General features: G+C 43.0%; 1 protein-coding gene across 3 annotated transcripts in view; it reads left to right on the top strand.

Annotated features, from left to right (window-relative positions):
• BFAR (bifunctional apoptosis regulator) overlaps positions 1-12,447 on the top strand; it is an 85,345-nt gene that overhangs the window by 33,301 nt on the left and 39,597 nt on the right. For all 3 annotated transcript variants that reach the window (XR_012219880.1, XM_073542877.1, XM_073542876.1), the window contains exon 4: positions 10,621-10,790. Coding sequence is in view for 2 of the 3 variants with exons in the window: in XM_073542877.1 (XP_073398978.1) it covers positions 10,621-10,790 (170 nt within the window). In the remaining variant the exon portion in view is untranslated. The remainder of the gene's footprint in view (positions 1-10,620; positions 10,791-12,447) is intronic.

The raw sequence follows: 12,447 nt of genomic DNA, 5'->3' as shown, positions 1-12,447 counted from the left end.
ACCAACAGATCATGTTTTCAGGATTTCCTTTGTATTACACAGGTGAAGAAATTATCATCCTGAGCAATACTAAGGAAATCCTGAAAACATGATCTGTTGGTGGGCCTTGAGGACTGGAGTTGGGGAACCCTGTTATAGAAGACCATTTGACTCATGGAGCCTTAACCCGGTTCTCGGGGCCTTTCAGGAGGTTCCTTTTCGAACTGCTGCAGGACGTGTCGCTGATCGTCCTCTCTTGGAAGGTGGTCTCTCTAGTGGCCACTACGTCAATCAGATGAGTTTCGGAATTGGCAGCCCTTTCTTGCTGTTCTCCGTTTCTGAATTTTCATCAGGAAAAAGTAGTTCTCAGGACGTTCCCGTCCTTCCTAGACAAGGTCCTCTCCTCTTGCCATCTCAACGGGGAAATTGTTTTGCCTTCCCTTTGTTCCGGCGCCAGTCCATCGAATTGAGAAGACCCTCCACACCCTGGATGTGGTTAGCGCGCTGAGACGGTACATCTCGCGGATGGCTCCTTTCCACAAGTCAGATGCCCTGTTCATACTTCCAGACGGGCATAGGAAGGGTCTAGCCAGGTTGATTCGCTTGGCGATTCAGGTATCCTACCATGTCAGGAACGTGCCTGTCCCAGTTGGGATTAAGGCGCGCTCTACCCGGTCAGTGAGCGCCTCTTCGATCTTTCGGCACCAGGCCTCGGGAGAACAGGTCTGCAAGGCTGCGACTTCGTCCAGTCTGCATACTTTTACAAAAAGTTACCTCATTCATTCTCAGGCCTCTCCGCAAGGCTGCGACTTGGTCCAGCTTGCGTACCTTTACAAACATTGCCTAATTCATTCTCAAGCTTCTGCGGATGCAGCTTTCGGCAGGCGCTGCCTGCAATCGGCAGTACCACGGTGTTCACTCAGTGGTACATGGGGTATTAGCATATGTATGCGCCCCACCCAGGGACTGCTTTTGGACGTCCCACGGTCTCTGTGTCACCCAATGAGGCGTAGGAGAAATAGGGATTTTTGTGTACTCACAGTAAAATCTTTTTCTCCGAGCCAATCATTGGGGGACACAGCACCCACCCTTTTTAGCCTATTGGCTCACTGTAGCATTCTTAGGCGTTGATATTGTTATGGTTATTGTTAACTGTTTATGCTCCTACTGCTTTTTTCACCGAACTGGAGAATCTCAGCCAGCGAGAGGGTGTATACTGCAGGGGAGGAGCTAACTTTTTTCTGGTTTACTTAGTGTCCTCCTAGTGGCCAGCAGCATAACACCCACGGTCTTTGTGTCCCCCAATGATTGGCTCGGAGAAAAGGATTTTACGGTGAATACACAAAAATCCCTATATTTTTATCACAGGAAGACGGACAAATGCTGCCTCTTTTCCTTTTTAGTCTATTTCCAGTGCTGATGGGGGCCGTGGGTTTGCGTTGTTGAGCATGCTGCTAGATATGGTTTACTATGGCCCCTGCTCCTTCACTTTGTGGTTTTAATTTTCTTCCTAAAATAGATGCACTTTTGCACTTTTTTACTATCTCTTTGGAAAATGGTCATTTTATAATATATGTGGTATACTTATTCTGATATAACAATTGGGTCCTATTATTCTTTTTTGAACGTTGTTATATCGTCCCTATACGTGCACTTTTTTTGTTTTAATTGGTTTTTAATATAACCACTTGTATAATGCAAATATAATAAAAATTTAATAATTACACACTGTCTGGCTTTCTTTGGGATAGAGGTCTTTTGATTGGTGGTTGGTGTATTTATTCTAAACAGTGTGTTATCACTGATTTCACCGGACACTGGTGATACATTTTAATAATTTTAGTATTAACTATTATTGCTATTATTTTTAATTGAACAATATATTGTATCCAGTGTCGGTGTGTTCTGTTCTCATTCCGTTCCAGGATACTTCAGAGAGACATCCTCCTTCAATGGAACAGGTCCATCTCCTCACTGGATCGCCCCTTTCTCTCTGCCAGTCAGGACAGGCAGTCCCTCAAGTGGTGGCTGACTCCCAACCCCCCCCCCCCCCCTTGTTCCTTGTTCATCTGGTACGGTCTTTTCCCCCTGTTCACTAGCAGGTGATATCTACGGATGCCAGCCTCCTGGGCTGTGGTGCGGTATTCCGTCGCCTGACGGTCCAGGGGCGATGGTTGAGGCAAGAATCCTCACTGTCTATCAACTTTCTAGAACTGAGGGTGGTCTTTCTAGCACTCCTACATTGGGAAGGATGCCTCAAGAATCAGCCAGTCCGGATTCAGACGGACAATGCCATAGTCGTGGCATACATCAATCACCAGGGGGGAACCAGGAGTCCCCGGGCATCGGCCGAGGTATCCAGAACCTTCAGCTGGGCGGAAGCCGCGATTCCTGCAATATCAGCAGTTTACATCCCCGGCACATACAGCACGGCTGCCAACTTCCTCAGTCAGGAGGGGCTCGCAGTAGGAGAGTAGTCCTTACATCAGGACTTGTTTCCATCAAGTCTGCTGGTTATGGGAGATTCCGGATGTGGACCTTCTGGCGTCTCAACAGAACAGAAGCGTCCAACAGTTTTGTCTCCAGGTGCCGTAATCCTCTGGCAATAGGGGTCGATGCGCTGGTCATTCCCTGGGCACAGTTCAGACTCCCTTACCTGTTCCCTCCCCTTCCTCTCCTGCCCAGGTTGCTAAAGAAGATCAAGGCGGAAGGGGTACCGGTCATGTTGATCGCCCCATACTGGCCCAGGAGGGCCTGGCTCGCAGAAATTACCAATCTTCCTGCAAGCACCAACTGGGGACTCCCCGACAGACAAGATCTCCTGACTCAGGGGCTGTTTTGCCACCCGAATTCTTGGTTGCCCAATTTGACGGCTTGGCCATTGAATCCACAATGCGTAGAGCAGCGGGATTTTCGGACCGAGTCATTAATACAATGATCCAGGCTAGGAAGCCATCTTCTTCCAGGGTCTGTTATCGAGCCTAGAAGGCTTATTTTTGGGGTGTGTGAATCTAATCACATCACACCTATACCCTGTTTCGTGCCATCTGTCCTAGCCTTCCTCCAGGCAGGATTAGATGCCGGTCTTGCCCTAAGTTCCTTGAAAGGCCAAGTATCTGCTCTCTCTATTCTTTTCCAAAGGAAATTGGCCTCTCGCCTGCAGGTTAAAACCTTTCTTCAAGGGGTGGCGCATACAGCTCCTCCTTACACAGATCCCCAGTGGCTCCATGGGATCTTAACCTGGTTTTGGAAGCTTTGACAGAGTCACCCTTTTGAGCCCCTCCAGGAAGCTCCCGTGTCCTTTGTGTCATGGAGGGTGGTATTTCTCGTAGCAATCACCTCTATTAGGCGGGTTGCAGAGTTGGCGGCCCTGTCCTGTCGCCCTCCATTTTTTTGATTATACACCAAGACAAGGTTGTTTTGTGGCCTCCCCCTTCCTTCCTAAGGCGGTATCTGCCTTCCACCTGAACAAGGATATAATCCTTCCGTCATTTTGTTCTGCCCCAACTCATTTTCTGGAGCGTTCTTTCAATAAACTGGACCTGGTCTGGGCGGTAACGGTCTACCTGGCTAGGACTGCTCCTTTCAGAAAGAGAGACTCGCTCTTTGTCATTCCTAATGGTGTGAGAAGAGGCCGGCTGGCCTCAAAGGCGACAATCGCCCGCTGGATCAGAGTGTCAATTCTGGAAGCCTACTGGGTGAAGAACAGGGTGTCCCTCGCTGGGGTCAAGGCTCACTCAACCAGTGCGGTGGGTGCCTCCTGGGCGGTACACCATAGGGCATCAGCCATGCAATTGTACAAAGCAGCTACCTGGTCGTCCGTTCATACCTTTTCAAGGTTCCATAAGGTCCATACATACGCTTCAGCGGATGCCAGCATAGGCAGAAGAATTTTTCAGGCAGCAGTGGTGAGTTCTCCGACCTGAAGGAAGTTTGTCTTCTCCCTCCCCAGGGACTGCTTTTGGACGTCCCACAGTTTCTCTGTCCCCCAATGAGACGAAAGAGAGAGCAGGATTTTGGTTGCTTACCGTAAAATCTTTTTCTCAGTCTTCAATGGGGGACACCGCGCCCTCCCATGATTGTTACTTATGTTTATATGATTGGCTTACTTGACAATGTCTCCTACTGCTTTTTTACTAACTGATTGTCCTACAGCCTGTCGGAGGGGTGTTTACTGCGGAGTAAACATTTTTTTTTTTTTCATGGCATAGTGTCAACCTCTTAGTGGCAGCAGCATACACCCACGATTTCTGTGTCCCCCAATGAAGACTCTGAGAAACAGATTTTACGGTAAGCAACCAAAATCTTCACTTCATACAAAAAAAGTTAAAATAAAAACAAAGAAAACAGCTGATACTAACAACACCTATTCATAAACAAACTTGTTTAACCACGATTTACAGATCCTCATGATAAATAACCTTGCTGTACTGTTCTATTTGGCCAGAAAAAGTTTAAGTAACTTGGGTTACTTGCAATTTTGTTATTGCGTTAGCTTTTACATGCATGTTATATAACGTTTGACGTTTCACTTTTTTTTTTGTCTTATTGATGTCATGCTTTAACCCCTTTCTGCCATTAGACGTACTATCCCGTCCATGTGCCCTGGGACTTAATTCCCAAGGCAGGATAGGACGTCTAATGCGATCAGCGGCGCCCATGTGGTGAGCGCCGCTGATCGCGGCCGGGTGTCAGCTGATTATCACAGCTGACACCCGGCACAATGTGTCAGGGGTGGTCACGGACCGCCCCCGACACGTTAACCCCTTGTACACCGCGATCAAACACGATCGCGGTGTACCGGGGGTTAAAGGGAAGCATAGGCAGGGAGGGGGCTCCCTCCATGCTTCCCTGAGCCCCCCACGGCAGCGCAATGTGCAGCGCTGCTGCGGGGGACTCCTTCCCCCGTCGCCATCTTGGATCCGGGGGCCTGTAGGGAGCTGGCTTCCTCAGTGCCTGCAAAGCGCAGGCATGAGTAAGTCTGCAGAACTGCCTGTGATTGCTGATCTGTCACAGTGATCTGTGATGTGACAGATCAGCGATCTGTCACAGGACAGTGATGTCCCACCTGGGACTATGTAAAAAAAAAAAAAAAAAAAAAAAAAAAGTGTAAAAATAATTTTAAAAAAATCGCTAAATAAATTAGTAAAAAAAAAAATTCCCCATTAAATTCATTTTTTGAAAATAAAAAAAAAACAAACAAAAGTACACATTTGGTATCGCCGCGTCCGTAGCGAACCCCTTAAAAAATAAAAATAAAAAAACGAAGCAAAAAATGATTTATCATACCACCGAACAAAAAGTGCAATAACGCGCGATCAAAAAGACGCATATAAATATCCATGGTACCGTTGAAAACGTCATCTTGTCCCGCAAAAAAAATAAAGTTCTAGCTCGCAGAATAAAGCAATGCAAAAATAATTATTTTTTATATAAAATTGTTTTCATTGCAAAAAACCGACAAAACATAAAAAAAGACCTAAATGAGGTATCGCTGTAACCATACTGACCCGAAGAATAAAACCGCTTTATCAATTTTACCACACGCGGAACGGTGTAAACGCACCCCCCCCAAAAGAAATTCATGAAACGCTCGTTTTTGTTCATTCTGCTTCCCAAAAATCAGAATAAAAAGCGATCAAAAATGTCAGGTGCCCGAAAATGGTACCAATAAAAACGTCAACTCGTGCCGCAAAGAATAAGACCTCACATGACTCGGTGGGTCAAAATACGGAAAAATTATAGCTCTCAATATGTGGTGATGCAAAAACTATTTTTACAATAAAATGCGTCTTTTACCATGCGACAGCCGCCAAACATAAAACCGCCATAAATAGTAAATCAAACCCCCCCGTTATCACCCACTTAGTTAGGGAAAAATAATAAAACTAAAAGAAAATGTATTTATTTCCATTTTCCCATTAGGTTTAGGGCTAGGGTTAGGGGTGTGTTGGGGTTAGGGTTGGAGTTATAATTGGGGGGTTTCCACTGTTTGGGCCCATCAGGTGCTCTCCAAATGCAACATAGCGTCTGATCTTAATTCCAGCCAATTCTGCGTTGAAAAAGTCAAATGGTGCTCCTTCCCTTCCAAGCTCTGCCATGTGCCCAAACAGTGTTTTACCCCCACATATAGGGTATCGGCATACTCAGGACAAATTGCAAAACAGCTTTTGGGGTCCAATTTCTCCTGTTACCCTTAGGAAAATAAAATATTGGGGGCAAAAATATCATTTTTGTGGAAAAAAATGATTTTTTTATTTTCACGCCCTGGCGTTTATAAATTTTTGTGAAGCACTTGGGGGTTCAAAGCAGGGCTGTGGAGTCGGAGTCGTGGAGTCGGAGTCGGAGTCGGTGCTCATTTTGGTGGAGTTGGAGTCGGTATAAAATGGACCGACTCCGACTCCTAAAATATATAATAAATTGGGTACAGTAATTCAATGCAGGACGTGCTGAATATTTTTTCATAGGAGTTTGGGAAAGTTATGAAATGTCCTATAAATGGCTGTTATATTCCTGATCTAAGGCTACATTCACACACAGCGTTTTTCCTGTGTTTTTTGAGGATACGTTTTTCAGCTGCAAAAGCTGATCATCTTTTTAAAAAACTGCATCACCTGAAAGGTTTTTGAGCTCATAGATAATGTTTTCAATAGCAAAAGCAGATTAGAAATCTGCTCTATCTATCCATTTATCCATATCTGTCTATCCATATCGTATCTGTACCAAAAAGAATGAAAACCGGGTAGTACACCAATATATATTCTGTTCTATCTAAATATCTTGATTATTGGATCATAAAAATGATTAAATGTCTGAGATTCACATTGTACTACAATAAATTTTTCACTTAAATATAAGCAATATGTGTGGGAGTCGGAGTCGGTGTAAGGGAAATTGAGGAGTCGGAGTCGCAGGTTTGGCTTACCGACTCCACAGCCCTGGTTCAAAGTGCTCACCACACATCTAGATAAGTTCCGTGGGGGGTCTAGTTTCCAAAATGGGGTCACTTTTGGGGAGTTTCAATAGTTTAGGTACATCAGGGGCTCTCCAAATGCACATGACACCCGCAGACCAATCCATCAAAGTCTGCATTCCAAAATGTCACTACTTCCCTTCCGAGCCCCGATGTGTGCCCATACAGTAGTTTTCTCCCACATATGAGGTATCAGCGTACTCAGGACAAATTGGACAACAACTTTTGGGGTCCAATTTCTCCTGATACCCTTGGGAAAATAAAAAAACTGGAGACTAAAAGATCATGTTTGTGGAGAAAATACGATTTTTTTTATTTTCACGCCCGGGCGTGTTAAACTTCTGTGAAGCACTGGAGGGGTCAAAGTGCTCACCACACATCTAGATAAGTTCCTTGGGGGGTCTAGTTTCCAAAATGTTGTCATTTGTGGGGGGTTTCCACTGTTTTGGTACATCAGGGGTTTTCCAATCGCGATATGGTGTCCGATCTCAATTCCAGCCAAAAACGTCAAATGGCGCTTCTCCCCTCTCCAGTCTATCCTTAATGCAGCAGCCAGGGTTGTCCATCTGGCTAATCGTTACTCAGACGCGTCCGCTCTTCGCCAGTCGTTACACTGGCTGCCAATTCATTACAGGGTACAATTCAAAGTACTTGTTCTCACCCACAAAGCTCTCCACAGTGCGGCACCCCCTTACATCTCCTCCCTCATTTCTGTCTACCGGCCTAACCGACCGCTGCGCTCTGCAAATGACTTTCGACTAACCTCTGCCCTAATCCGTACCTCCCACTCCCGACTCCAAGACTTCTGCCGTGCTGCGCCAATCCTCTGGAATGCTCTACCCCAAGATATTAGGACCATCCACAATTTGCATAGTTTTAGGCGCTCGCTCAAAACACATTTGTTCAGAGCGGCCTATCACCTTCAGTAATCAAAGTCATGTTAGGTTTGTGTGTGTGTGGCCCATTCACTATCTCCATCTAACCCCCACCCCCTGAAGATGGCTGGACCGTCATTGTAAATACATCATTGTAAATACAAACCTATGCTTTGTATCTCCCCCACCTCATTGTAGATTGTAAGCTCCACAAGCAGGGTCGTCTTATTTCGCTTTAATTATTGTATTGTTAACGTTGTTACTTATGACTGTTGTGTTTGAAACTGTTCAACTGTAAAGCGCTGCGGAATATGTTGGCGCTATATAAATAAAGATTATTATTATTTATTATTATTATTCCCTTCCGAGCTCTGCCATGCGCTCAAATAGTCATTTACACCCACATATGGGGTATCAGCGTACTCCGGACAAATTGCTCAATAACTTTTAGGGTCCTGTTACCCTGGAAAAATAAAAATTGGGGGTGAAAAGATCATTTTTGTGGAAAAATATGATTTTTAAATTGTGCCGCTGTACGTTATAAACTTCTGTGAAGCCCTTGTGGGTTCCAAGTTCTCACCACATATCTAGATAAGTTCCTTGGGGGGTCTAGTTTCCAAAATGGGGTCACTTGGGGGGTTTCCACTGTTTAGGTACATCAGGGGCTCTCCAAACGCGACATGGCGTCCGATCTGAATTCCACCCAATTTTGCATTGAAAAAGTCAAACGGCGCTCCTTCCTTGCTGAGGTCTGCCATGCGCCGAAACACTGGTTCCCCCCCACATATCAGGTATCAGCGTACTCAGGACAAATTTCACAATAACTTTTCCTGTACATTTTCTCCTTTTACCCTTGGTAAAATAAAAAAAATTGAACCTGAAGTATTTGTTTTAGTGGAAAAAAAAGTTAAATGTTCATTTTTTTTTTTAAATATTCAAAAAATTCCTGTGACGCACCTAAAGGGTTAATAAACTTCTTGAATGTGGTTTTGAGCACCTTAAGGGGTGCAGTTTTTAGAATGGTGTCACTTTTGGGTATTTTCTATCATATAGACCCCTCAAAGTGGCTTCAAATGTGATGTGGTCCGTAAAAATAAAATGGTGGTGCAAAAATGAGAAATCGCTGGTCAATTTTTAACCCTTATAACTTCCTAACAAAAAAAAATTTTGGTTCCAAAATTGTGCTGATGTAAAGTAAACATGTGGGAAATGTTATTTATTAAGTTTTTTGTGTGCCATATCTCTGTGATTTAAGGGCATAAAAAGTCAAAGTTGGAAAATTGCGAAATTTTCAAAATTTTTGCCAAATTTCCGTTTTTTTCTCAAATAAACGCAAGTTATTTGAATTAAATTTTACCACTAACATGAAGTACAATATGTCACGAGAAAACAATGTCAGAATCGCCGGGATCCAATGAAGCGTTTCAGAGTTATTACCTCATAAAGGGACCGTGATCAGAATTGTAAAAATTGGCCCGGTCATGAACGTGCAAACCACCCTTGGGGCTGAAGGGGTTACAAAAACAAATCTGCTTTATTCTCGATACTTCCTGGCATTTGGCTTTCACAACTTTCTTGATAGCTCTGTGTGGGTTACTCACTGAAAACACGTGTTTTTTCTTTTTACCTGTGGGTGTTCTGCATCTAATGCGCTTCTATGGGGGGAAACTCTGCACTCTGTTTAGGCTGCGTTTAAAAAAAAAAAAAAGTGGGCCTGAGTTGATATAAATCCCATCCACTTTGCTGGAGCTGTAAGACTTGAAGGCTTATTTTGCTCAGCGAAAATGCGCAGCTTTAAAAATTCATTGTGTGAACTTAAACTAAAGGGGACAGATGATCATTCAATATACTTTTTTTGTTTCTGCCGACCAAGGAAGATATTTTCCTACTAAACTTTAAACATTAAAAAAAGTAATAAAATACCCCTGTAAATTTGTCAACAATGACTTTAAGTACCTGTGCAATTATTGACTTTAAGTTTAATAACCTTTAAAAGGCTTGTCAAACTTTGAGGACAATTTTTAATTCTGACAGTGCACAGTAAGCTGGATGTACGCATCCAGCTTCATCGTTGCTCTGTGCAAGCCCAGGGAGGCAGCGGTGACATAGGACGCAGCCAGTCGGGCGTTAATGACTGCCTGATCCTATGTCTTCACTGCTTCCCTGGGCATGCAAAGAGCCCTAATGAACCTGGGGAGGGGTGTACACCAAGCTTACTGTGCATGGTCAGGAAGGCAGAGATTTGCAAAAAACAGTTTCCATTAAATGCATGTATTTCATGCTATAAAATATTTTTTGCAATTTGGTTTCATGAAAAATTTTGCATTTATATGCTCTTTGTTTTCTTGCATATTCACCTTTTCATATGGTCTATGCTCAGAAATCGGCTTATAAAAAAAAAAAATGGGGGAAGAAAAAAGCTGTCAGAAGGAGCTCACTGATGAATTCTTAGATTCCTCATTCTGCAGTCCGCAATACACAGTGCAACCCAAAGTCTGTAAAAGGCCAGCAATGCAACATTTTTAATGAAAGACATTAGCAGAAATGATGATTTTTTTTTTAGCCCAAAATACATGCATTTATGTAAAAAAGAAGATTGTCCTCTGAGCTGGACAACCCCTTTTAATGATGATAATTATGGAGGTTGCCTAAATCACTGAGTGCTCCAGATTTTATTTTTTAACTCTGTAAACCTTGTGTGACATTCTGTATATTCAGTATCACAGAATCACAACCAAGTAGATGTTGGGCATCAGCTGTGTTCTCATCAGATGGTTTGTCTCTCTGCCGCAGGTGGTATTACTGGTGTATCATTGGAGCAGTCGGGAATCTGAACATGACCTCTTGGTTCACAAACCGGTGTCTAAATGGACTCCTGAAGAAGTAGTCCTCTGGCTTGAACAGTTGGGTCCATGGGCCTCCCATTACAAAGATAGCTTTTTATTAGGAAGAGTTAATGGAAGGTGAGAATACTGGTGTCATTTTATTGTTGTAAATGAATATTTTCACTCGGAACATGACAGGTAATTACCTGTCTCACTGCTGATTACCTGACATCTTACATGGTGTGGGCAAGCAGAAACATAAAATAACATGCTGTACAAGGCATGTTTTCTTTTTTTTTTTTTTTTTGTGTGGTGCTCAGTCCTTTTAAAAGGTTGGTCCGAAACACAAAGTAATTTTCATCCTAAATACCGATCTATTTAATGCCATAATCTAATTTATTTTCTAATATTTAATACAAAAGTCCCTACCTTTCCCCCCACGACACTAACTGCTTTATTTTTATTTATTTTTTTGGAACTTGTTTTTTCATGACGCTTCATTTCAGAATCCCTGTGCAGGCTGGAATACTAGGAATCATCATGAGGCAGCCTGAGACGAAGTGTCATCAGTGACGTTCATTTCAGGGGCTAGGCTAGTCCTTGCTTTACTGAGCATGCATCGGTTGTCAATTCCGACGGGTGCTCAGTAGGTTGTGCACAATGACAGTGCGCTTGTCCACCTGTTCTGCTTAGAAAAAATGAGCCAGTAAGAGAGCGCACTTTCAGTGTGGGTTGTAAGAAGATTACCCGGCTTGCAGAAACTAGTGCTGCACCCACAAGTAGTTTAAAAAAAAAAAAAAAAAAAAAAAAGCAGTTGGTGTAGGGATGGAATGGACTTTTTAATTAAAGAATACTGGAAAATAGATTGGATTATGATATTAAATAAATTGGCATTTAGGATGGAAATTAATTTGTGTTTCAGACCACCCCTTTAACCCAGGTCATCTGCACTGTGAGTGTTGGTGTGGTTAAGTTGAACTAAAGGTTTATAGGGAACTAAAGGCAATGAGCAATTTTTGCATTTAATATTTGCTAACCATTGCGATTTATGTAGGGGATTTGGAGTTATGTATCAGAAAAAGCTTTACACATACATACACATAACATGCTGCGAAGTATGAATGCTTTAAGAAATGGAAGTGTTAAGTAGAGGGTTTTTATTTCTATAGCGTCAATATATTCGTCAGCAATTTATAATTCAGCAGAGGGGACATGTACAGAGCATATCAGACATTAAAAAGTAATACATAATTCAACAGTTACTTGGATCGAGGACCCTGTTCGCAAGCTTACGATCGAAGATGTTTTACATCAAGTAACGAAAATTCAAAGTGAAAGAACAAAACAGAAATCAAATCAATATTTGACATGACCATCCTATTGCCTAAGTTCACACATTGTGGATTCTGCACCTGACATCCCCTGTAATTTACAGTACTATACAAGTTGCGGAAAACAATCCACACAAAAGTGAAAGCATGGCATTGATTTTAATTGTGTTTTTCATCCTGTTCCATGCTGAGTATATTGAGCAGAGAGAAATCCGTTACTTGGGTATTTCCTTGTGAGTTTGTCGAGGACTTGTAACCAAATTGGCAGAGATTTTCCATAATGTGTGAACATCGCCTTTGCCTTCAAAACAGCATCAAAACCCGCAGACATTGTCAGTTTTTTACACGCATCACAGACATCCGTGTGTCATCAGTGTGCCACACACATTTTGTCTGTGATGTCTCATTAGCGAGATACTTACTGGTGCCTGTGAAAAAGCTGTACAATTCACACTGTTCCCAGG

Source organism: Dendrobates tinctorius, unplaced genomic scaffold (genome assembly GCF_039654945.1).
Source record: "Dendrobates tinctorius isolate UK_male_01 unplaced genomic scaffold, ASM3965494v1 ptg000129l, whole genome shotgun sequence".
Lineage (NCBI taxonomy): Eukaryota > Metazoa > Chordata > Amphibia > Anura > Dendrobatidae > Dendrobates > Dendrobates tinctorius.
The sequence above is the reverse complement of the archived record's forward strand: the minus strand, read 5'-3'. Positions and strand labels throughout refer to the sequence as shown.